Source organism: Macrosteles quadrilineatus, unplaced genomic scaffold, assembly GCF_028750875.1.
Source record: "Macrosteles quadrilineatus isolate MER2022 unplaced genomic scaffold, UCM_ALF_1.0 Scaffold_5__1_contigs__length_97177068, whole genome shotgun sequence".
Lineage (NCBI taxonomy): Eukaryota > Metazoa > Arthropoda > Insecta > Hemiptera > Cicadellidae > Macrosteles > Macrosteles quadrilineatus.
In genome coordinates this window covers 22937644-22963729 of record NW_026542598.1, presented here as the reverse complement: position 1 = coordinate 22963729, position 26086 = coordinate 22937644, and the positions used below count along the sequence as shown (strand labels likewise).

The window sequence follows — 26086 nt, the reverse complement described above, 5'->3', positions numbered from 1 at the left end:
TTTTATTTATGACTTTTGATAACAGTGTGTATAAGAGTCGTTACGGCAATTCCTATGGATAAAGAATTTTCTATACGATTGACTGTTGTAACATGAAGGTAACAGTTGTATGATATAAGAGAGCTGATAAAATGTTGTCAACAAAGCTTATTACGAATTTTACATATAACTTTAAGAATGGTACGAAAATACTACCTTTATGAAGTCAACTTATGATATCAACTTGATAGAACTTCAAGTAGGTTTCATGTCAAAAATGTGTTTTAGAAGAATGGTCTTCACAGAGAGAGATGAGGAGTGTGACAACAGTTGACAGTAAAAGCTTTTACTCCGTCGGTAAGGGTTTGTCGAAAACCTTCTGTTAAAGTGTATAATGCATTTGCCCCCGAGTCTTATCTTAAAACGAATGGTCCCCAATGAGTAAAAGAAGAATAAAAAACATCTTTCTATAATACAGAAATTCGTAATACAATTGTGTTTTTAGCTATTACCAAAATAAAATTATAAAATTATTTTTCTACAGTTGCCTGACAAAGCGGGCTTCCTTACAATGATCATACAATGCATATATGTATAATGCAAGGTATGTATGTATAATAATCTTATATATGTATGTATAAGGTAGCTAATTGACGCATTTACTTACTTTTGTCGCACTCATTTTACTTTGTCGCACTCCAAGTATGCATCGTATTTTTCATTGTGAAAGGAGTTCTATACTGCAAAAGAAGTTTGATAATATGCTTCAATCATTGCTTGTACTAAAATAAATTGAATGATGTGTAATTATATGTAATATTAGATCAGTTACGTTTGTGAGAAAGTTTTTTCATTTTAGTTACAAACCTTACAATTATTAATGAACAGAAATCGCAATTCCGTCGTTTTCGTGCAACAGCCATCTTAGGTACCATAATTATTGATTGATTGTGTTAATTTAGAACTATAACAGGTAAGGTTTTTTCCGATAATCTCAAGGATTTCATCAGATACATTGTTTACTACTAACTACTGATGAGCATCACACTTTAGTTTTATTCGTTGAAGACATATTATGCTGTTTCCTTGTGTGCTGATGTTAACATGTTTAAACTCTTATAAATATAAATATATTTTATCTTTAATTGATTAAAAACACATCAAAAGGGAAAAAATGAATCCAAAACATTGACTTAAATGTATAGTGGAATAAAAGTCAATAAAAGAGAAAGAGAAATGAGCTCAATCCAGCTTTTTAATTTAAAAAGTTGTAAAATACTGTTTTTCTCTATGTAGTGCATCCTTATTACTAAAATTAACAATAATATTGACTGTAAAAATCATAACAACGAATATTTTTTTTAACTCCATTGACTCCAAAGTCGTAAAATAACAAAAGGCGTTACACGTCAACTTTTGTATCAGCCATCATCAATCAAAGATTAGGATTTTCTTTTCAGAACTGAGGAGTGGATAATCTTGCGGAGACTGGATCAGAGGGGGAATGACACATCTCAAGGATTTGTTGTGGACGTGACAGGGGGAGGGGGGTTTGTGGGGGTATTTTGGGGGGAGTGCTGATCAAATCCCCTGGGGCCACCTCAATACTCATCGCTTCCCGAATGTTTTTATGATATTACGGTGTGTGATCTGTAAATTATTGACCACACGATTTTACGATGTATTGACTTATTATGGACAAAAGTACTGTAATAATCTACTGTGTGCACTATCATACGGGACTCGCGTAGTAATTGTTTTTTATTAGTTATATTTGGTTTACAATGACTGACGTTGTTGTGAAAGTATCCAAAAAAACATTGATATATTGCAATTAAATAAGGCAAAAAAAAAAAATTTACTAGTTATGATATTTATCTAGATTATTACGTTGTATTACTATCATAAATACGTTAATGTCAAAAATGTATCAAGCTTAAATAGAAAAGTATACATGATGTTCTATTTAAAAATGTGGTACACATGAAGAAATACGATGGAGCTTAAAACAATAACTTAAAATGTCTTATGCCTACAAATTCATATGTGTTTCACCTACTAATAAATCAGCAGTTATTATTTAGTGGCCGTTGTACATTTTCCAATTCACTGTCAATTATTAGTTATGTATTGTTTACAAATACTGATGTTGTTGTTTAAGTATCTACAAAGCATTAAAATCTTGCAATAAAATAAGGCAAAATAAAATGCATAACTAGTTATAATATTAATCCAGATCATTACTTTGTATTCCTTGCATAAATACGTTAATGTCAACATGTATATTTTATCAAACTTAAAAATGAAATCATACATGAAGTTATATTAAAAAATGTAGTACAAATGAAGAAAATTGAAAAATTAAAATTAAATTTAAGAAAATTAAAAAGAATTCATTAATTAATTGAAACTAAAGAATTGAATTGTGATGGAGCTTAAACCAATAACGTAAAATGTCTCATAATAGCCTATACATTTAGGTGTTTTTTTTTTTTTTACTAATAAATCAGCAGTTATTTATTATTGGAAATTGTACATTTTCCAATTTACTGTCAAAATACTCTGAGAAATTAAGTTATGGATCGTGATGACTTATAAAATGTTTTAAATGGTAAGACAATGTATAGTGGTATTTCTCAAGTATTTTCATAGCAAATTTAAATACTCTAAAATAAAAACCTCTGGGGAAACAGACTAACCCACCTGATAGTAAATTATTCATAAAAACAGGTTATCCATGAAACTTTCTGGCAGTCTTTCCAAATATTTTAGGCTTTAAAACTCAGCTCATGATAAAAGATATTGTTATTGCCTTGAAAGTGTATTAGATCAAGTAGTTCCCCCAACAACCATAAATCTTGGTGTTTTCGCGTTGCTCCATGGTAAAATGGCGACAGTAAAATATCATTTGTATATAAACCAGGGGTCTATGCCAAAATGAGGCAAAAATAGAGGCCTTCAATGGCTTCTTAATGTTTTTTGGTTGATAAAGTAAAAAATATTTTATGTAGAAAATTTTTTTAATAAATTAATATTATTAAAGTAATTACACTATTTAATTTTCTTGTGTTTAATTTAATTCATATTGTGTAAATGTAAGCAATATATATTTTATATTTTTTGATTTCCCAGCAAGACTTAGTAAATTAGACTTGGATAAATATTTATTTTTATTTTTGCAAGAGGTGCTCTTGTAATGTTAATTTTTATTTTTATTTTGCAAAGTTGATGTCTAATTTATTTTCTCTTCATACCATATTTCTGATTGTTAAAAAACATCGCTTAACATTAAAATATAGTACATTTTACTCTTAAGAGAACTGATTAAAAGATTAGTCAGTATTTAGTTGCTCCAAACGCAATAGAAAAGTTTATGTTGCTAGTTTTTTCTTAAATATTAAAAATGGTTGTACCGCTAACTAATACTACGCTTAATTTTTATCAATAAAAGTAATCGATTAAAATTATTTATCAAAATAGTTTTAAGTAAGAATATTTACGAAAACACCCTGCATTAGGTTTCCAATCAAATAACAACACGTTTACAATAAAACGTCTTTTATTGGTAGTAGCTTTTTATAATGGTATAGAAAATAAATATAATTTAATAATTCTTCAATATAAGTAGCAAACCACAAATAGATGCAACTATTATTACTGTATGTGACTTTTACTGTATGTAAAAAAAATTGTATTGTAGGTAAACTTGTCTAGTTGGTTTTAGCTGTATTAAAATACTGTAGGGTTTTCAATAGGAATACATTGTTTGTTCTTCGTGAATTTTCAACTTGTATGCCTAATATTTATATTACGAGGATCACAAGTTATAGAATTTATAGATGTTGGTTTATGAAAAGTACGAAATGTACCTATTTCTCAGAATCCTCCAAGGTGTGTGATTTTACACAATTAAAATTAAAATATATATTTTGTTTAGGGCTATAATTAATTTTATTTGTAAATAATATATACTTCAAAAGATTTAACTCTTTAAATACACTTTTAAACTATGAATGGCATGAAAATATTGTAACTAAATAACTAAATAATGCTAACAATGTCCCAAACAATAAAATCAAACTTGATACAAGTAATATTACAAGTTATTATTATTGTAGTATTACAATATAAAAAGTACAAAATCTTTCGCCTGTTCATGATCAGCGTTCACAATGGCTGTATAGATTATCATTTTAAATGTAGTCAAAAAATATAATAATAATAAAAATAAAATTGTGTAAAAAGTCAAAATTTACATTAAAATTTCTTGATCTAATGTGAATATGAATTAAAAGTTTTGGGCTGGTAAGAGGGGACTACTGGGGCTGTGCAGTACCAGTTAATCTTTAAATGTATTACGTACTAAGGAGTAATAAAAGTTTAAAACAATTAACAATTATTTATACTATAATAGCTCCATTTAGTATAAGCGAATTGATCAAATATAATGGGGAAACAGAAGATAACAAACGGTTTGTAAATGATAAAATGAGCTTACTTCACATAATGAGTTTCACGTTTAAGGAAAACTGTCCCAAAATCCCTGACAAAGAGGGTATAATGAACGTAGCACAACAGTGTCATGCTACCTTTATTACATTTTTGCACTTTGACTGGATTATGAGCGTGTTTCAAACATTTACACTTTAAAATTAAAGGTAATGTTTAATAGTTATGTTACATTTTAATAGTTCGCCATGAAAGTAGTTTTAGCAACAAGGAAGTCGCACAACATTTTTATTAGGTAGAGAGAAAAAAATATACAGTAATATTTAGGTATTCTGAGGAATTTGAATAGTTCAAAAGATTACTTATTGGAAAACCTATTTAATTTAATTATGAGAAATGTGAAGGATTATATTCTAGGGACTAAATATGCTCGAAATATTCAACCAAAATCACTTACGTTCGAAATAATCAAAATACTTGTGTGTATATTACAGCATTGAGTTTACGCCGTCATTAAATTTATTGCTTCATGAATGAAATCATCCCTTGGCGTCACCTTAAAATCTACATATTTGTTAATGACAAGAAGCTTTACCTTTTGGATCATGTTCATGCAATCAACCTACTTTAAAAAAATATTTAAAAATAAGTATTATCTGCTCCTGTTTCTCTGTTGAATTTCGTTTGCTATGTCACTAGCACATGCTTTAACCGAATATCTAGGCTTAGGTAATCTACTGAATTAGTTAATTGTTGTTTTATGTCCTATATTCAAGAACCGCATTAAGTTTAATCAGTATTTAGGTTCTAGATGTTAACAGGCAACCTGATCTCGGCACATTACAGCTGCAGGTCTAGATATAAGTAACCAACTTATGAACTCGATGAACATGAATAAGATGAACTAATTAGGTTAAGATAAACATCTAGTTTACAACAAGCATTGTTGTTACAGGTGCTATATTCGAGCAAGGCACAGATGAAGTTCAGACAGCCTTCAGGTTTGCGATGTTGACGCATAATCAGAACGTCACAGGCCGGAGGTTTGAGCTGCAGGCGTACGTTGACGTCATCAACACAGCTGACGCCTTCAAGCTGTCTAGACTGAGTGAGTAATATGCACAGTATATCTATGTGTGGTAGGAGTAAGCACCCTATGTGATTTCTTATATTTGGATTACCAACTATTAGAAACTTATGGGTTGTGTTTCTTTACTGCGGTAGGTTGGCAGATCGTTTTGTTCAAACACAACGTTACAAACATGAGTTTAAAATATTAGTTTGTCTATTGGGTCGATTCACACACAATATTACAGTCACAGTTCAGTCTCAGTTACATCTCCAATTCTTAAGTCAACCGTCCGTCAGTTGGTTTCAGTCAGTCTTCCGCCAGTTATTAACAATGATGTTACAGTCGATAATCTATTTTTTTTTTCACAATATTGCATCAATTTTACATCTACCATCTTGATGATTAAAACTATAACACAATTTCAATAACAAAAACACTGTCTTTCATACAACATACGACCGCCAGACGTACGAAAAGTCCTAAAATATCGGTGGCAAAAATCTAAAATTGACTGACGGACGCCGGTAGAGCGAAGAAAAATCCTTAAAAATATATTTTTTGTTTGTGACGTGACTGATGTGACTGAACTGTAACACTGTGACCCGCCGGAGCTGATTATGTGTGTAAATATACCTTCAGAAGGCAACATTTAACACACTATCTGCTAATAATGTACCTAAAATAGTGTTATATTCATTTAATGATTTCTGGAACAGCATTGTACGCTCTATTAAATAAAAATGTGTCTAATAAAACTCTTAAAACAAACATTTACAATAATACAGTCTACTCACAAGACGGTAAAAAACGTATAACAGACGGTAAGTAGTGATTGATTTCGATTGAACACCCCAATCGTCATCAGAGATCAGACCCAATAGGCCTGATCGAAATCAATCACCACATTCCATCTTTCATATGTATTTACCTTTATGTGAGTTAACAGTATGAGTGTAAATATATGTTTGAAAAGTATTATCAAACGTATTTTTATGTACTTACTGTGTCCGATCCAGCACTTTCTAGTTTTTAAGTGTGTATAAATGTTGTCAAAAGACATTAGTTTTTGTTCAAACTATAATTGAAAATATTGTGATAAAAAAGTATTCGAAAGAACAGTGAAACTCTGTTTACGTTTAGTTGTTAGATGAGTAGCAATTTCATTGAGTTTTTGTTTAGCCTACCCTCACTTAATTGTACAGTTTTCCTTTTTAAATTAAAAACATCATTAATCACACGCGTTTTCTCATTTTCAGAAGATATTTATGTCATTTTAAAACAATCCTAAAGAAATTAATAAGTAACTTTGCCACAAAATAAATGTAAATTTATAAATGTAAAAAGCAAAAGGAAAGAGGTAAAATATTGATAACATATACAATTTTTTCAGAAGATTGCTTCTATTGACTAACTCAACACTGTGATTTATACATAGCTAGTTATAAGCAAGTAGATAAATATAATAAATTTAGGTAAACGTTGTAACGAGTTATTTTTCCTAGGGGGGTAAATATTTGCTATTTGACCGCGCACCTATTGCTGGCATCAGCAAGCGGCGGCGGCGAAGCTAGTGAGCGCCCTTTGACCCGGCTTATCAGTGCCGATAAGCCTGGGATATCCTAGTTTCTCAGGACAGTCTAGGACAGGGACATTCTAGTGGTGGATCCCGGACAGTGAAGAAGGCAGTGTTGGTGTCCTGTGTAAACGGCCGGCGTACGTTGGAGGTACAGAGTGTACGTGGTGTGATCGCGCCGAGTGTTGGTGTAAGTTGGGTACAGACGGTACAGACCCACTGTTGGTGAGTGGACGACGTTCCTTACACTTTGGTTTAAGATTTGATTTAATATTAATCTTACACTTTATTGCGAGAGTTAGAGTTGTAACCGTGCTGGTCAAAACCTGACGGTAGTTAGGATTTATATTAGTCAGGAATAATATTTAAATGTATTCCTGACGGTTCTGGGCAGGTGCTAGAGCGCAAATAATATAATTTATTGACTGTAGTAGTTATTATTTTGCGTTGTACCAAGAGTTAGTTATATTACTAATAACTCTTGAGGCCCGACAAACCTATGCTGCACGATTTAGCGTGCGTAGTTGGAAGCACGTGGCCAGTAGGCTAGTAGCTAATATTATTAGCCTATTAACAGAAGCCCAGCTAAGTAATATAACGTTGATATAGTAGCAGTAGTGGTAGTAGCAGTAGGGTTGGTGTTGATTAATCATTTAATTATTTCAATTTAACTTAAACAGCTTGTTTGGTAGTCCAACACGTTATCTTAGTAGCTTGGATAGCGGAGTACCGGCTATCAGATAATATATTTATCTAGTGTTTGGAACGTATTTAATATTTATTTATCTGCTACTAAGTAGCTCAATATTTTAATAGTGCAATTGCCATTTAGTTTTGCTTGTTTGGCTTGGTATTTATTGAGACCAGCTACTAGTGGTGTAGTCACCCTACCTATAGTGTACTTGTATATTATTATGTGGTACGATTATTGAGTGAACTGTTTGATTCTTAGCTTGGGCATTAGAGTTGTGTATTGGATTGTAGTGGCCTAGTAGACCCCGCCTGGTGATAACGCGCGTTGTGGTTTTTATTGGCAAGTCGTCGTGTAACTCACCGTGTTTTAGGCACTCTGGGCTTAACTATTGGATAGTTAGGACGAAGCCCGAGTTGCGTAGTCAGCAACGACCCTCTAGGAGAGTGGAGAATCGGCGTAGGCCTGGTAGTGATTATTGCACGTTTGTTTTGGTGACTTGTTTTTGACTTGTTCACAGTGCCCGTGTATGAGCCAGTCCTATACCGGTTAGACCCGGCTTTTGGCCTAGTGGTTTCCCTGACCTTATCGCAGACCCTGGAATTTTACCCAGCCATTGTAGGCTGAGCTGTCCCGGCAAACGGTTGCGACGACTGCACTTTTAATATTTATTTTCCCAGTGCAGAAAATCTCGTCGCAACGTTTTCATTTATTTGTTATAAAGCAAACATAAATTCAACTTTCAACAACACTTTTGGCTCTTGTTCAACCACATGTACCATTTAATCCTAGTTTAAAAGTAGTTCCTTCAACGGCTAAGCATAAATTCAGGTCAAAGTTTTTATCCTCTCCGTAATCCACTTGAATAAATAAGCATAATATTAAATTAAATTCGCTCCAATTTAATCTCTATTTTTAAGCATATGGTATAAAGTTGCATTTATAGAATTTTACATAAAACTTAACCCTTATTTCTTAAAGATTTTTTTATTTAAAAGAGAATATTAATTGGTATATTACTCAACATATTTAAAGATCCCAACACCTTGGTTGTTATATTTTAACCCAAAACTTTTCTCGCCACCTCAGTGTTTTTACCTTATATTTTTACATTATCCACAGAAAGGAGATGCTTTGTCTGTAAGCTTTGTCTCCAGACTACAGTTCAGGCTCATTTTCCGAAATGACGCCACATTTCCGTCTTTGTCTTGAGGTAACCCCCTAGTTTGCAGGGCATTGAAGTTTTAGGTAGAACCTTTCTATTTTTTACGTTGTCCTATTTTTAGGAAAAATTAGGGTACCTGAGTTGATATTATATATAAAACATCGATTTTGTAAAGTTATATTATAAGTTTTTATTTAATATTAATTGGAATTTGCTTTTGGAATTACATGTTTGCTAAAGTAAAATAACTTTTGAAAGATATTTCTTTGTTTACTCGACAGTATACAACAAGCCCAAATCCTGCACATTAAATACCACATACCAAACATACCATCGGCTTAAATTTAATTCAACATTACTAAATTATCATATTTTAGCTGTCAGATTAAAGAAAAACGGATATTAATATAATTATAAAATATTATTCTGGATATAAACGACAACCTGATTTGGTAAGATTCAAGCTGCATGTCTATGTGTGGGTAATCAACCTTTAATCTCGATCACCTGAACGTAAACATGGACTAAATTAACTGAACAAGTGGAAAAAAACATTAAGTTTACAACATTAATATAGTTAAAACAATTGTTAACCATATGTTATGTTGTAACCATATTTTAACCATATGATATATATTGATATCATGATTCACGTATTCAAATATAAGGTGATGCATAGGATAGCTTAGTAACAAAAAGAAAACACATAAATAATCGTGAATGTGCTACGGATTTTCTCAGTTAATTACATAAGCAGAACGTATAATAAAACAAACAAAAAATAAATTGTGAAAATAGTTGAGAGCTATTCATATTTTCCCACTCGACTCCATTTTGAGATTCAACTCGATGCAAAACAGAAGCACCCATTTCTCCGATGGAAGCTCTAATGGAATAAGTTATGAAAGAAGCGAGGTAAATGTTTGCACCTCAAGAACTTGAAGTTTTCCCTTCCTCTAAAACATCAACTTAACTTTTCCTAGCAGAATATTGTTAATTGTTTGCTTTTCAGAAAATAGTTTTAACGATCTAGAAAGCTTCACGTTTGTTTTCATTCACAGAAAAGAGGCTTTTTTTATGTTTATTTTGTATGTTTTTTTTTATTTTTGACTTTTTATTTGTAATATTCCCTCAAGGTCGCTTTTGTTATCTTTATTTTTTTTTTGCATTACAATGCCAGTTAAAAGTAAACTTCAAATTAGTGGGACATGGACAAAACGACAAATTTAATAGGCCTATGTAGTTTTTTGTGTTTTAGGTTTGTTTATAACACGTGTTAAGCTGCAATTTGTTAAAATGTAACGTCACTAACACGGAAAAATAGATTAAGGGTTTCAATTTGGCACATAAAAATGACTCGAAAGTTGAAACAAAAATTAACCACTTTTTTAATTTATAAGCTTTAGGCCTAACGTTTCTTCTTCGGGTTGTGTCCTTTTCTATTATTGAATGTTTTATACAAAATATTATTTAATAATTAATAAACTTGAATATAGTTTAATCGTTACAATTTAATTACAAACGTGTTAGGAATACCACGCTACTCTTACTTGAAAACATTGAAAAGTGCGAATAAATATTTTTTTCCCCTATTTGATTGTCAAAATACAAAAATGTCACGTGAAAAGAAAATACCAATCGAACAAACACAAACTGGACGTACACAAGAGCGAACACTTTAAATATAACAATTTCAGCATTCGTATCGTCTTAAAAAACTAAACAAAAAACTCTAACTCTAGCAAGTACAGTATTACGTGTAATGAGATTCTGCGAAACAAGTCTACCTTACGATCATAAATTTATCCAAGATGTGCCAACTAGTAAATTTCTAAATGGGTGGTCTAGAAAAAAAAACTATGCGGAAATACGAGTAAAACGAAATTATGATTTTTTTTACTTGGCCTGCACTATCCTAATAGTTGGCGAGTATATTACATTATTGGCACAGGCAAGAGTAAATAGAACATTATGAACAAGGTCTAAAATACAAAATATCAAAAAAACTACAGTTCCAATTAAACGTGTTGTGTACATCGTTTATCACGCATAGCATATTTGGATTAAAACTACGATATTATTTTATATGAGTTCATTTACAGCAACAAAGCAGATTCAGAACTCTATGAGGATTGTATGATAAGATCAATAACATTGGACCGAATCCAACTCAGCTTCAGACCTCATTCCACCCACTCCCAGCCTCCCCATACTCTATAACTACCCCTTCTCTTACTCTATAGCTACCCCTTCTATATGTAACTACTCCTGCCCTGTAACAGTTCTTATTGTACAACCATGACCTAAAAAATGCTACTATTTATACCATCTCTTTCTCTACTACGTAACTATACATCAATACTTACCCCTATCCCTAGGAATACATTACAAAAGCTTTTGACCAACTACTTAAATACTGTGTTTTTTTCGTTTCCCTACGCTTACTCTATATCCAACCCTCTTTGTATTGCTTATCTATTTTCCCTATTCTGATTATTACTACATCTCACTGTTTTAGGTTATCTTTCTCAATTAAAACTAGTTAACCCTTCCCCAACTTAACTTTACCTTAGTACAGAACTTATTTTCTACTGTGAAAATACCTTATTACTTTACTATTTGACTAACCCTAAACCAAGTCCCTGAAACTTAAAAAAAACTCTTCTTTCCGAACCTAAACATGTTAAACAAAATCTGTAATCTATTGCTTCCTTTTTCCAAAGTATATAGGGTGAATATTTAATTAATATAACCATTTCTATTTCATGGCCACTGAGACAAAAGATTCCTTCAGGAGTAATGATTTAGAATCAACTCCGGGTTAAAATCTATTGCTCTCCCTATTTCAACTGTTATAAATAGGAGGTTTTTTTATTTTGTATACATATAAGGAAATAATTGATGGGAACGTTCTCATTGGACGTTGTAAATACCATATTAAATCTAGCAAACTACTACATTAAACAAGCTACCACTTCTCTGTTCCTTAGTTCATAGGAATCCATTCCTAAATATTCTTTATCTTCGTTTCTTATACCCTTTGATACTCACTACAATGCATCCACCCCACGCATTACAAAATAAGACTATTAAAGTTTTAAGGACATTTGTTCATTGCCGGCCCTTTGTCATAAGCTACTAAATAGCAAAATACAAGACTAAATTACTTGTTTTGGTCAAGGAGACTTCGCCGATTTCGTATTTAATGTGCTGATCAACATTTTATCGTTTTCAATTGTACAGTCTTTTATAGTAAAAAGTATTACGTTATTTTTGCTGAAAAAACTACACTTTAAACTGTCATTGAGTTTCCCAGACACTTTAAACACTTTAAAACAGATTTTATTAATAATGGCTAGGATGACTGAAATTTTAAAGTATGAGTAAACATATATCACTTTTAAAACTAATAAAATTGTTTCTTTAAAATTTTAGAACGAAACTAAATTTAACAATCATAGAAGAAATACATAATGTAAAAAAAAACATTTTACAGGTGTTTTAGATAATTGTTCATATTATAAGCTAGTTAATTGGAATATATTACAATGAGGAAAAGTAAATTATGGAAGCTGGACTTTTGCACAGTAGCACAGATAGGTGGCTTGAAAACAATATTCCTTTTTATAATGAACATACATCACTTTTGTACGTTACTTGTTTAAATGCTATCATATTAACCATGTATTCCGTTGGTGTTAATGGAAATTCAAAACCTCAGCCAGTGGATTGCTCTATGACGGTTAACCACCACCACCAGTGCTTTTACCAACAAAGGAGAAGATCTGGTCCTCTATGATTCAATTCAATTTCGCAACGAAATCTTGCAATATTACAACCTTTCTTCGGTGTTTTAAGTGTTTGATAAGAAAGTCAATTGATTTGTGTATTGGAGTATATGATAAATAATAAAACTATCAAATATGTTATATGATGTATACATAGTTCACATTAATACAACAATTAAGATTACAACATACAACAGTACATAATCGTATGATTTAAAATCAAATAGAAGACTAAAAATCCCCTAAAATGGAACAGTTAAAACAAATGGGGACATTAACGTTGTAGTTATTAGTAAAACATTACATATTCATACATGATTTTCCTCAATTGACATGGCAAGCTAGACTTTTATTTTACATTTATTAGGGTAATGCTACTTATGGTCTAGACTATGCAGAGCTTAGCGGTGCTTTAATCATTATTTGCAACAATGTCCAACCACATTATGCATTTTGAAGCTGATTAGAATGCACCTCGACGCATCAGGTTCTGTGAATTATAGACTAGTAAAAATAGCTTAAAATTTACCTGTACCTAGAAGTAATCTATATAAATAAAATTAGAGTTTTGTCTGTACATTGCTTAGAATAATGAACTTTTTGGTTATTTTTACATTTCATAGGTCAGAGAAACCGAATCAAACCTTATCTCAATTTCTGTCTGTCTGTCTGTCTGTCTGTCTGTCTGTCTATCTGTCATTCTCTTGGTAACGCTAAAATACGCACTTTATTACAACTACTCCTCAATAACTATAGCACTGTCCCGCCTGAAACTTATTTTCCAAATACTATACATATATGAGATGGTTTTAGACGTATTTCATCGAATATGAGACAGTTAGATATTTAACAGTAAACCCTTGAAAATCAAGTTTTTGTCGATTTTTGACGTGGAATTTCTGGAAGCCCATGTTAACCTTATGAGAAATGAAATTATTGAATCTTAACAGCTGTTTCAATTAAACAAGTTGGTTCTGTTCTGTGATGTTCAATAGCATTAAAGTTACAAGGATTACCAACAGGGTGCAGCACTAGCACTATTATTTCTTTTACATTTATGACAACAGCTAATTTGCAACCTGGAGGCGAGTGAGCGTAGCGAACGAGCTAACCTGAAGGCAAGTGAGCGTAGCGAACGAGCTAACCTGAAGGAAAGTGAGCGCAGCGAACGAGCTCCAACATACAGGTGAGTGAGCGTAGCGAACGAACTTCAACCAGGACGTGATTGAGCCATGCAAACGAGATCAGATAGTAAAAATAAAAGTAAGCCTACCGTTATAGGATCGACCGGCAGACACAGAGGTAATTTAACCTTTTATTGATTGTCATACCGATCCGGAACAACAAAAAACAACATAAAATGAAGCTATGTATAATAGTTTGGCCAGCATATCTTAAAATATGCAAACCAACTGCTGTTCGTTATATAAGAAGGTTTCAACTGAATATTATAAGATCCCCGTGCGTAGAACGGGTACACAGCTAGTTGTAATATAAATTCTGCCAATGGATTCTTATGTAAAAATGACTGAAAAAAACTATGGTGAAAAGTCTACCACTCTACGGAGGTGCGTTGGCCTTGTATGAAAGGTTTTTCAAAATGGCTACCGGAAATATTTATGTTTTTAGCCAATAAGTCCTAAATTATTACAGGTAGCTTAAATAAGTAAATGAGTAAATTTTAAAGAATTAAATTGCGCAACTTTTGGCATATAATAAGTTAAGTTAAGGTAAGTACTTACATTCTTACAAGAAAATAATGTTGCCAAACAATTTTAATAATTTATTGTAATTCAGGGAAATTTTGAGTCATGGATTTCAACTTGGCAACAATGATTGTTTTGTTCCAGCTGAGAGTTCTAATTGTTGTTGTTAATACTTCAACATGTTTCTAGTTTAATACTTTCATGAGTTTCATGTTAACCCCCTTTAGTATTACGATTGTAAAATATAAAAATGAATATCGAAACCTGTTTTATTTGTGAACAAATTATGCACGACAGTTGTGAGGTGTCATATCTCACTGAAAAAGGAATTGAAGCAATACACCGACCTGTAAGGCAAGGAAAATAACCGAATTCCACGTAATTGTTGGTCAAAAAGTTAAAATGTAGGGCGCAGTTTATTAATTTAAAGTCTCCATTCAAAAAGCAGGAGGATGATACCAGTTGTTCCCGTTCGACACATTTTAGTGAAACCTATTTTGATTTCAAAAGTAATTTTTTTTGTGCACAGCTGAATTAAGCCTAACATACAAATAGAGGAAAAAACTATTGGATTGAAGCTCGGACGCTAAACTTAAGAACATCAGTGCTATAAAAGTGCAGTGAACGTAATGATGAATGGGCTTACAAGGTCAAAATACGGTTTCTAAATGTGTTCGATTTGCCTGCTATGAAAGCATGTTATCAAAAACAATGTTTAGTAAACTTTCAAAATGGAAAATCTATACCACAACAATAGGAATAAATTTAATCTCGTTGCGGATTAATGTGGCTGCAGCTGAAGTCATATTTATTTGTTCTTTTTCAGTCTCATCTTAAGTTTTTGATTTATGATGCTCCTGCAACACATAAGAAGCTATACTTTTAAAAGTAACAACTATGTCCTTAGTTCCAACTGTGTCAATAAAGATTTCATTCTCAAAATGGTATATGAGTTTCTGTTTCATATACTTATCTGAATAAGGTTAATACTCACAGGATGCAGAAAGAAATTCTTTCATTTTATGTCACTGATGGTTAATTGTTCTTCATTGTTTTCTCTAATGTACATTGTGACTTTTAAAATGCTTCGTGGCGTACTTCATCTCCTGGGCAGAGCTTTAGGAACGTCACTGTTGTTGTGGTACAGATTTTCCATTTTGAAAGTTTACTAAACATTGTTTTTGATAACATGCTTTCATAGCAGGCAAATCGAACACATTTAGAAACCGTATTTTGATTTTGTAAGCCCATTCATCATTACGTTCACTGCACTTTTATAGCACTGATGTTCTTAAGTTTAGCGTCCGAGCTTCAATCCATTCGTTTTTTCCTCTATTTGTATGTTAGGCTTAATTCAGCTGTGCACAAAAAACAATTACTTTTGAAATCAAAATAGGTTTCACTAAAATGTGTTGAACGGGAACAACTATGATATCATCCTCCTGCTTTCTGAATGGAGACTTAAAATTAATAAACTGCGCCCTACATTTTTTATGAACTTTTTGTCCAACAATTACATGGAATTCAGTTATTTTCCTTGCCTTACAGGTCGGTGTATTGCTTCAATTCCTTTTTCAGGGATATATGACACCTCACAACTGTCGTGTATAATTTGTTCACAAATAAAACAGGTTTCGATATTAATTTTTCTACTTTACAACCGTCATACTAAGGGGGATTAACATGAAACTCATGAAAGTAAACTAGAAACATGTTGAAATATTAACAACAACAATTAGAACTCTCAGCTGGAACAAACCAATCATTGTTGCCAAGTTGAAATCCATAACTCAAAATTTCCCTGAATTACAATAAATTATTAAAATTGTTTGGCAACATTATTTTCTTGTAAGAATGTAAGTACTTACCTTAACTTAACTTATTATATACCAAAAGTTGCGCAGTTTAATTCTTTAAAATTTACTCATTTACTTATTTAAGCTACCTGTAATAATTTAGGACTTATTGGCTAAAAACATAAATATTTCCGGTAGCCATTTTGAAAAACCTTTCATACAAGGCCAACGCACCTCCGTAGAGTGGTAGACTTTTCACCATCGTTTTTTTCAGCCATTTTTACATAAGAATCCATTGACAGAAATTATATTACAATTACTTCTAGGTTAACCAACAATTTTACTAGTCTATTACTGTTCCTTTTTTCAAACGTATTGTAAAGTCAATAAGTGTACTGATCTATTTTATGCTGGACAACATTTGTAGCTATAGCAGATCAAGAGATTTGCTATACAGACATTTAAAAAAATGTATAACATATCTCTAAGTTTTCTTTACCAAAGCATATTGTTATTGGCAATTCATTAATATTTTCACGCACAACGAAATATTCGGACGATACAATAAATATATATTAACTTATATATTTATTTATGTCAGAACTCCAACCTTTACGATATCTCTAGGCTGCACTGGAGGAGTACACACTAATGGAATAAGTTATGACAAGGTCGGGAGGGATTTATTCACCGCAGGAACTGCTCGCTTCACCGACCTTCAACTTTACCGACCTTTCTACGTTTAACGGCTTAAATATGTACGTGTGATCGTTTATATTACATAAGGCTAGCTTTATTTAGTTTTAATTAATCTTTTTATTTTGTTTTTTTTTTCAAGCATATTACCTATGCCATGATACTCAAAAAAGCCTCACGTATTTCAAGTGATCTGGAGTGACTGTTTTGATTACTTGATATCGGAAAATTAAATGTTTTTAATGCATGTAACTTTAAAAAAAACTAATTACTTTTGTTTATCTCTAGTGTCTTAAGTATTAATTGCATGACTATAAAAAAATAGATCTTACTCATCTTAATCAGTTTAGATTTGTATTTTAAACGAAATTTACAGGGTTTCCTAATTATTAAATTTTTATAACCATGTTAGAAACATACAGTGTGGTAGAAAAATCTCGGAACGGTTAAATATATTTGTTACCAATATAGATAAAGAAATGATACTTGGTATATAAATAATAGTTATAAATGTCTACTGCTTTAAGCTATTATAACCTTTTTATGCCTTGAGGGGAACGGCCCACGAGGACTTAGACAAAATTCTTAAATAGCAGGATAGGTCGAGTTTGGTATCTAATTAAAGGTCTTAGTTAGTAGAATACATTGCCTCAACCCCGAATTTAAAAGGACAACTGAGTCAAAAATAAAAGATGTTCAAATATTCATTGAAGTTGCATTGCTATTCTACGCTACCTCCTCAAGGGGCAACCGCGAGAATTCGGAAGAAAATCATTAACGTAAGCATAGGTCGACATGCACATAAAATTAAAGGTCTTATGTAGTAGAATACAATACTGCAAATTTGAGCTCAATAGAACAACTGAGTAAAAAATTACAGCTGCTCAAAGATGCAAAATGGCAGATTCAAGAAATAGTTTAACGGCTGCCACTATTGACTCAACTGTCCGTTTGAGTTCGGGTTTGTAGCAATGAGTTCTACTAACTAAGACCTTTAATTAGATACCAAACTCGACCTACGCTGCTATTTAAGAATTTTGTCTGACCACTCGTGGGCGGGCCCCCCTTAAGGCAAAAAAAAAGTGATAATAGCTTAAAACAGTAGACATTTATAGCTATTATTTATTTACCAAGTATCATTACTTTATATTGGTTTTATATTGGTAACAAATATATTTAACTGTTCAGCGACTTTTCCACCACACTGTATTGCTTTGACACATGGACCGTACTTTGGCAGCGATCATCACCTTTAAATATACTCGTACATATAACAATTGAAAACAACAATAATTGTGTTGTACTGTCTTATCACAAGGCCACGTACAAGTAAAAGTACTGTAGTTTTACATTTCAATTCCCCAGCAGCAAATTGCCATCAATTTTGTTTAAGAGCTCGGCAGCCTCTTGGAACCTTTTATTTGCCCGTCCACATAGACTAACTGCCCGTGCGTAGAACGTAATCAGCAAAGCAAAGCGTTGGTACAGTACTGAGGTGAGCCCGGAAGGTATGGTTATCTAGAGTGTGGGGGTTTTTCTCTGGACCCTCAATTGAGTTAAGAGTGTCGCCACCTTTGGTGGATAGATTTATCCGGGTAGGTCCCACTTCTAAACCCGCCTCCTTTTGGGAAACCCTGAGTGCCTGGCAGTGATGATGGGCTTGATGGGCAAACGAAGTAGATCGGGTGTTGGGATCCAGCCCGCTAGGGGTATCTGGTGAACTATCGCCCTGGGTATCCCTGGTTTCCCAGCAATGGTACCTCGTTCGGGTGGTGGTGGAAATGGGGGGTTGGGGTCCCCCGTCAGCTTGCTGGCGGCTCCTTCCTCCTGGCTTTGATGGCGGGTTTTGGCCTGTCAGGGATTGGATAGGTCCCGAGTGTTGCTTGCACTAAATGCGTCAGGGCATTTCATTATGGGCCTGCAGGTTTTGTACCTGCTGGTTCCAAAAAGGTGGTGGAGTGACGCTTAACCAAGTAGCCGGTATCCCTGGTTAGGATTGAGGGGCAACCCTCTTTCCGAAGGGTTGCTTCGGTAGCCGGTAAGCCTGATGACCTTAAGTTATCCGCCCATGGTGTGCCAAGGTTGGTGCGTATGCTCCGGCCCACACCATGTGGCCCGGGTATGTTTAATTATAGGTACTGGGTTGCAGTTGAGGGCCTTTGGCTCTTTCGACACAAACGAAACTGAGCGAACGAACGAACGAAACGAGTACTGAGGTGAAGTAGGTGATAAAATGTTTACGGCAGTGACCAGGATCCGAACCCACGACATCGCTGCCTTATGCCCGATGTTTGTGACACTTCCGACTGAGCCACCGACTCACCAAGGTAGAAGTACAATTATGTTACCTCTTACACTTTTAAACCTATTCCACGTATAATAATTCAAAGCGAGTTCACAACAAAGCAGTTTACAATCCGGCTAAGCTATGGGTGAAGCTTTAATCTTTGTTTCAAACAATCCCTTCAAGATGATACCCAAGACTGATTGTGTTAGGCTTATCCACGCTTCTCGTTCAGCTTCGTCTTTAAACTTATTTGTTTTATTTGTTTGTTTACATGAATAATGGTTAGGAATATTTAAGGACTGCTACTTTTATAATCACCATTTATGCACTCTAAAAAGTTTGAACATTTTGAAGTTACGTAAACAGATGTTTTTTATTCTTGACAAGCAACTTCTATGGTATATTTAATATTTAAAGTAAACTTTGAATTGATTAATTGAAAGGATATTACAATATTTTAGCTTTGTTCTGAAATCCACAGCTAAAGAACTTCAGGAACGTTTTAAGGTTTTTTAATTGATCTACAAAAGCTAAAGTTTACACTACCAACGTCCATTTCTTTTGATCAAAGCTGTACGAGTATATGCCCATGAAAATTAATAAAAAAGGGTAAATTTAATGTTTAAAATTATAACATGCAAAACAGCGTACTCATGACTTACATAACAGTTTTGTGGTAGATCATTTACAAATATGTTAGCCTACACGTTTCATAAAAATTTGATTCAGAACAAAAATTAGTTATTTGATCACGTAATGATACCGACATTACTGTATTCTAGATTGTAAGTGTGCAATTGAATTGATTACACTACGTCTAAAATTATAGATTAAAGATATCCACATTTCTCGTATCACACAATAATAATAATATAAATGTATTACTTTAGGTAAAATAATTTTGGTAACATTGCATTTACAACTTTTCCTCATCGTTCGCCATGCTCTTAACTTTATCAATGCTTCAACTGAAACCACCATCAAAGCGACCTCAAACTTTGGTCCCTCAAGGGATGGAATCACCTCTTCAGTGTTCCCAGTATAGCCACATTGTCTCTGAGTACGTTACAAGCTGCATAAGCATTGCCCTCTTGCCCTTAATCGTGGTAACATTACAAAAATGTCCAAAGATACTGAGTATTGTAGGTTAATGAACTTAAGTGATGGTGAAACACCTAATTAATTGGAATTATAAGTGTTTATTATCCTCTAATGTGAAATCCACCCCCCTTCTGATAACGTCTGAATTGCTTGTTTCGTCGTCCTTGGAACCTATACTTTAACTCAATATCAAATGTCTTTGATTTTGTTTTTAAGAGGATGGTGGCCTCTTTTGACCTTGGATTTTCTCGTTCACATAGGCTACGGATCTATGAGTTGTGAGGTATCCAGCAATGCAAGGGGTGAGCTAGTACAATTTAAGTAAAATGCAAGGATAATAAGTAGTCGCAGGTACCAGAATCCCAATCCACGACATCTTTGCCGTGGACCCTAATTCCGTGGGGAAACGACGGAGCCCCCGTCTCACCAATATGAGCAAAACGAAACAAAGATTTTTAAACAAAATTAAGTTGCTTAAGATTCAATATTTTGATAACACCGATATGTTATATTATCGGGAAATATCATGCTCACATATTTACCCTATATTTATCACTTATTTTTCAGACTAACACTTTGTCAGGGCAGCAAAGAGTTTTTAGTGTTCACATACAATTCTGAAGGCTGCTGTTTCAACTCCAAGCCACAGAACCGAGAATAAAATTGTTACTCACTGCTCTGTACCCGGTTACAATGTGTCATAAATCTATTGATCAATTAATGATATAATTTTAGAATATTAAGACGTTCGATATTAATAGAACCAGTATTTCAAGCAGTTCCCTGAAAAAAAAAACATAAGAAATCTGTACGGGGAGAAAACACGTAGTATAAGCACGGAGAACTATTATTATGTACTATGTAGTCGTATAGTTATTATAATCATGACAAAATTAAAAAGTAAATTTGAAAACCAATAGTCTAAAATGAACATTCGAGATTGGTTATTTTTCTGATAATAATTTAGTAAATTTAACCATACTGTATTATTCTTTTAGTATTTTTTTACCGATCCTTTGATTACATCATTTTTGCTACATTATTCCTTGCCAGACCATTAAGAGCTCACACAAGAGAACATTCAATAGAGAGAAATGATACGAGTAATAAGATCGTCTGTAGGTCCATTTGGGGTTTAGGCCACAAAAGGCTCCCCATCATCCCTTTCAACCTTCATCCCCTACCTTTCCTGTGGTTCTTAGTGCGCCACCCTGTAGCATTCATATAACTTCATTGGCAAAGTGAATCTTCACCTCTATATTGTACAGGGAAATCCAGCATTATAACTGTTAAGTATGGAAATATAAATTCAAAATATATTATATAAAAATATTGTTTATAATTTACATTAATTTAACTCTAATATCTTGTCTCTTGCGATTTTTATACAACAATTTTGTTTTATAAATTTAGAGTCTTAGATTTAATAGAACGTTCCTTTTTAGAAATCATCGATTGTGCTATATAGAGATATTTACCGACACCTTTAGTTGATAAATAAAAAAAACATATTGGCTCAGTGGTATATGAATTATATTTGGATGATTAGCTATTCAATTTGAGCAATAAGTTCAAAATATTGAATATTGATTCATATGCATGAGATTTATTCTGAACACATAATTAATTATAAGGGGTTAAGGGTAAAAACCACAAATTTGGAGTAATACTTGCATTAGTTTTATTTCACGTAAACATTTATTTATTACATTTTCATTTTTCTTTAAATGAATTGTTCATTTGACTTACTTAAAAAAATTCATTTTTATCACCTCTTGAGTTCAAGAGTTTTCATCTTCACTTGATATACCACCTTTTAAACTAATCCAATGCTTTTTAAAGAGATTACAAAAATGTTAATAACGTATTTTCCAAATAAAATCGTCAAGTTTTGTTTGATGATTACTTTATTGGAAACGACGATGTTATCAAAGATACAATTAAGTATGCTTATCTCTTCGTACCATATAGCAAGCTGGTCTAGTGGTAGAGCGCGGGGCTTTGGTGTTCGAGGTCCCGGGTTCAAATCCAGCCAACCACCAATGAATGGATTTTATCCATGTAATAATGCCGCAATCCTCTCATATAAGATTAGCCTGAATTAATTTATAAAACTGTTCCGGGTTATAACTAGACTCCTAAGATGTGAAAGTAAGACATAAAAAAACGAAATGAAAATTAAAACAAAATCTTCACACCTTCAATATTTAAAGAAATTTTTTATTGTTTTGTTTTATAAGCAAAAAGGTTTGTGCAAAGTTGAAAACGGAAAACAATTTCAGTCGATGGGGGAAACTGTTATTAAAAGTAACGGATGATACAGGTAAAAGGTTCATCAAATATTCGCTTCTACCTTTAGGCAACCAAAAGCACCCCTTCCCCCCCTCTTTATACCCTCCTCTGGACTTCCTGCGTGTAAACTCATCTCTGTAGTGGCTTTGCCCAAACATTACCCTCAGGCTCCCGACATAATGAGTTTAAGAGTCTGAAAGTAGTTAAAACATTCTGAACTCTACGACGTACATATTTTTTACTGAGAAAACCTATTTCAGACATAATATAACTATAAAATGTTTTCAATAATTCCTCACACTTGGATCATGTTGGTAATTAATTACTTCCTAGTTTAAAGTCCTAAATAAAAGTCTTACAAAATCTATACTTACGTCCAGTGAAATTGGATGCTTCTTTAATTTTAACTCGTTTTAATACCTGTAATAGGTCACAAATCCAGATTGAGAACGTACTACCTTTTTCTCATTTATTAGTTTGTATTTGTTTTCAAAAACATTTTTTATTTTTTATGTTCCTAAATTATCAAGCTTGCAGCAGTATTAGTTGTCTAAACAAAACAATTTCTTTAGATAATTCCAGAAAACCCCTCTTTACATGGTAATACATGAAGCATGTTTTGGATGGGTTTAGTACCCGCTAAGCCTAACAGGTCATGAGGGTGGTAATGCATTGTATTCTATTTGAGGGTACATTTTACAACTTGTAAAAATACATTACATTCACAAAACCATCACTATCCCCAATTAAAGTGTTTTATTGAAGTGTAGTTATAAAGCGAATCATCAGTTATAGTCTCGGAGCAATGGACCAAGCAATGGCTTGTAATAATTGGTTGAAATTAGTTGCAAATAATATAACTGTGGTGTGGTATACATCTAGAAAAAATATCAAATATACAAAGCAAACGTTAAATTGCACTCTATATACACAGAAACAAGGCTTAAATTCTTCCTCGGTTGTACTGCAATAACATAAAACTTTCGAAAAGGACATATCGCTCTGTAGCATTTTCCAAAATATATTGAATGAAAAAATGAATATTATATACTTACTTTTAGTCAAACGACCTGATAAACACGTACCTTTTGTATTAAAGCCAGTCTCAATGGGGATTCTCTTTAAACTTAAACTAATTAACACTTTTTTAACAAGTATAATTTACACCTCAAAAGTAAAACTTTTTCCTTATCCACTACAATTCTGTGATTACCATATAAATAATGTTAATCTTCTTTAACATCCAAAACCACAGTTCAATCTTATCATAGTATTATTGTATAGATAGTAATAAATTACAGATTTAATTGTAGGACTGCTTGTTTCTATGGTATATATTAAAACTGTACTACTGTATTTTCCTCTCCATTTCTTCCATATTGAAACTACCCATCGCAGGATATCTCCTCTTCCTGAAGCTTGGATGTGACATCTTGAATAATCCATCACTCCCTTCGTATAAACAGGAATAGCCTTGAATCCGGGTCACAATTCATGATCCTGGTCCAAATAAATTATACAAGCCACTTATTTCTTTTCAATTTTTAATGTTAAAATATAAAATGTTCTCATTATAAAAAACTGTACATCTGGCTTCGATTTTACATGTTGTACAGGGCTTAAATATTTGGTACCCGAACAATAGTTATTGTGCAACTAGTGAGCAAAGTGAGCAATTGACTCACTCGAGAGAAATACTTACGAGCCGTAGGCGAGTAGGAAAAAATTATATTTAGATTAAAATAACAAGTAAGCCTAAAAAAATAAGATACGATATACATTTTCAACCTCAGTTCATCATTTTTTTACAGCCAATTTCCTTTAAGGTTTTAAAGTCAAAGTCATGATACATTGTTGGCGGATTCCAACAGAGTTTGGATAAAATAGTTTACTTTAAGTGATATTTGACTTTGATAAAGAGCCATCATAAATCACCAAAGCGACTTTAAGGAGTGCAAATCTAAAAAAAAGTTAATAAGTTGAGTCATAGAAACTACTGTAACTAAAAAAACTTCTTTACTGTACCAGAAATGTTTTATCAACACAGCAAAGATCGAAGGCTTAGAGGGAATAGCTAACAAACCTCAATACCCCCTATCACCTTTCCTCTGTACTGCCTTTATTTGATGATAAAAGAGATGAAATCAGCTCCACCTCTAATGTTTGGTTTCTCTCATCCCTTGTGTAGTAATGATCTCTTCAGTTCCAGGCACTTTTGTGGTGTTTGCAGCCTTAATCATAAATACTTATTGTTGTATTGATTTTCAAATTTGTTATACGGGCTCAGTCTGGTTTTTTTTATCATGTCAGATATGTAAATATAGGATTTGAATACTACAAGTAAACTTATATTTTGGGTATAAAATCATCCATTTGTGTGCTTCTCTTGAAGTTTACTCGAAGTTCTTTTCTAAAGCAATGACTTTGGAAATCATTGCTATATTTGTTGCGTTTCTAGTTTAAAGGGAGTTTTGTAATAAACTGATCGTAAAATTACAGGTATAAGCTTAAAAATAAACACACTGTGTATATAATGTGATAAGTTTATATTAAGACAAAACGTGTTTCGGAAACCTGTATAAGCTTTTATAAACCACTCTCTTTCGTATAAAAAAATTACACAAAAATAAAAATAATTTTACAGTTTTATGATTTTAAATTATAAAACCTACTTCAATGAAATAAGGTTATAAAAGACTCAAGGAGACCATGCGTAAGAACAAAGGAATTCGATACCCAAATATCACACCTCATTAAGGAAGAATCATTTCTTTGGGGTTTATTCTTCTTATTCAACGTGGATTTTGGAGTAATAATAGAGGTTTTCTTTCCAAGTGGATTTTTTTAATCACATTGAGACTATCATGTCATTTTGTTGCAAAATCGATCACAACTAACAATCTTTTAAATGTATTCACCGTCTTATAATTAAACAGTATAAGTGTAAATATATAACTAGTAGTGATATTTTACGTAGTTTCGTACTTTCAGAAAACTTATTTTAACACGAACTGGTTTAATGCTGTAATCAATATTTATGTGTTTGTCAAACCCCTAGAACCAAGTTTTCCCTCCAAACATGTTACGAGACATAAAATATTTACAGCCCAATAACTGTTCTCCAGTAAAGTATAACAGATAAGATCGGTAAATACAAGAGAGTATGTTGTCACACGTTTCTAGAATAGTTTTTTTTTTTATTATATTTAAATAGGTTTATATAGCATAAAAGATAAATTTCTTTTCAATTTGTCTAAATAATTAATTACCGAGTAAAACGAGGTAACTTGAGACATTTTTCAACTTAAAAGAAACCCCTACCAAATAATTGTATAGGGAAATCTGCAAAAACTAGAATAAAACATCGGTTACCCTGGTTACTATGGTTTCTACATTTAATAATTGGTGTAAATATAGAAATTTTATTTATTTATTTATTTTTATTAGTGTCTCAAGTTACCCATATAAATGGGGTAACTTGAGACACAGAT

General features: G+C 32.6%; 1 protein-coding gene across 1 annotated transcript in view; it reads left to right on the top strand.

Moving 5' to 3' along the window:
- Nucleotides 1–5387: 5387 nt before the first annotated feature.
- Nucleotides 5388–26086, top strand: part of LOC128994924 (glutamate receptor 1-like) — a 116448-nt gene continuing 95749 nt past the window's right edge. Inside the window, exon 1 of the mRNA XM_054419758.1 lies at nt 5388–5536. Coding sequence (XP_054275733.1) covers nt 5437–5536 — 100 coding nt within the window. The 5' untranslated portion in view covers nt 5388–5436. The remainder of the gene's footprint in view (nt 5537–26086) is intronic.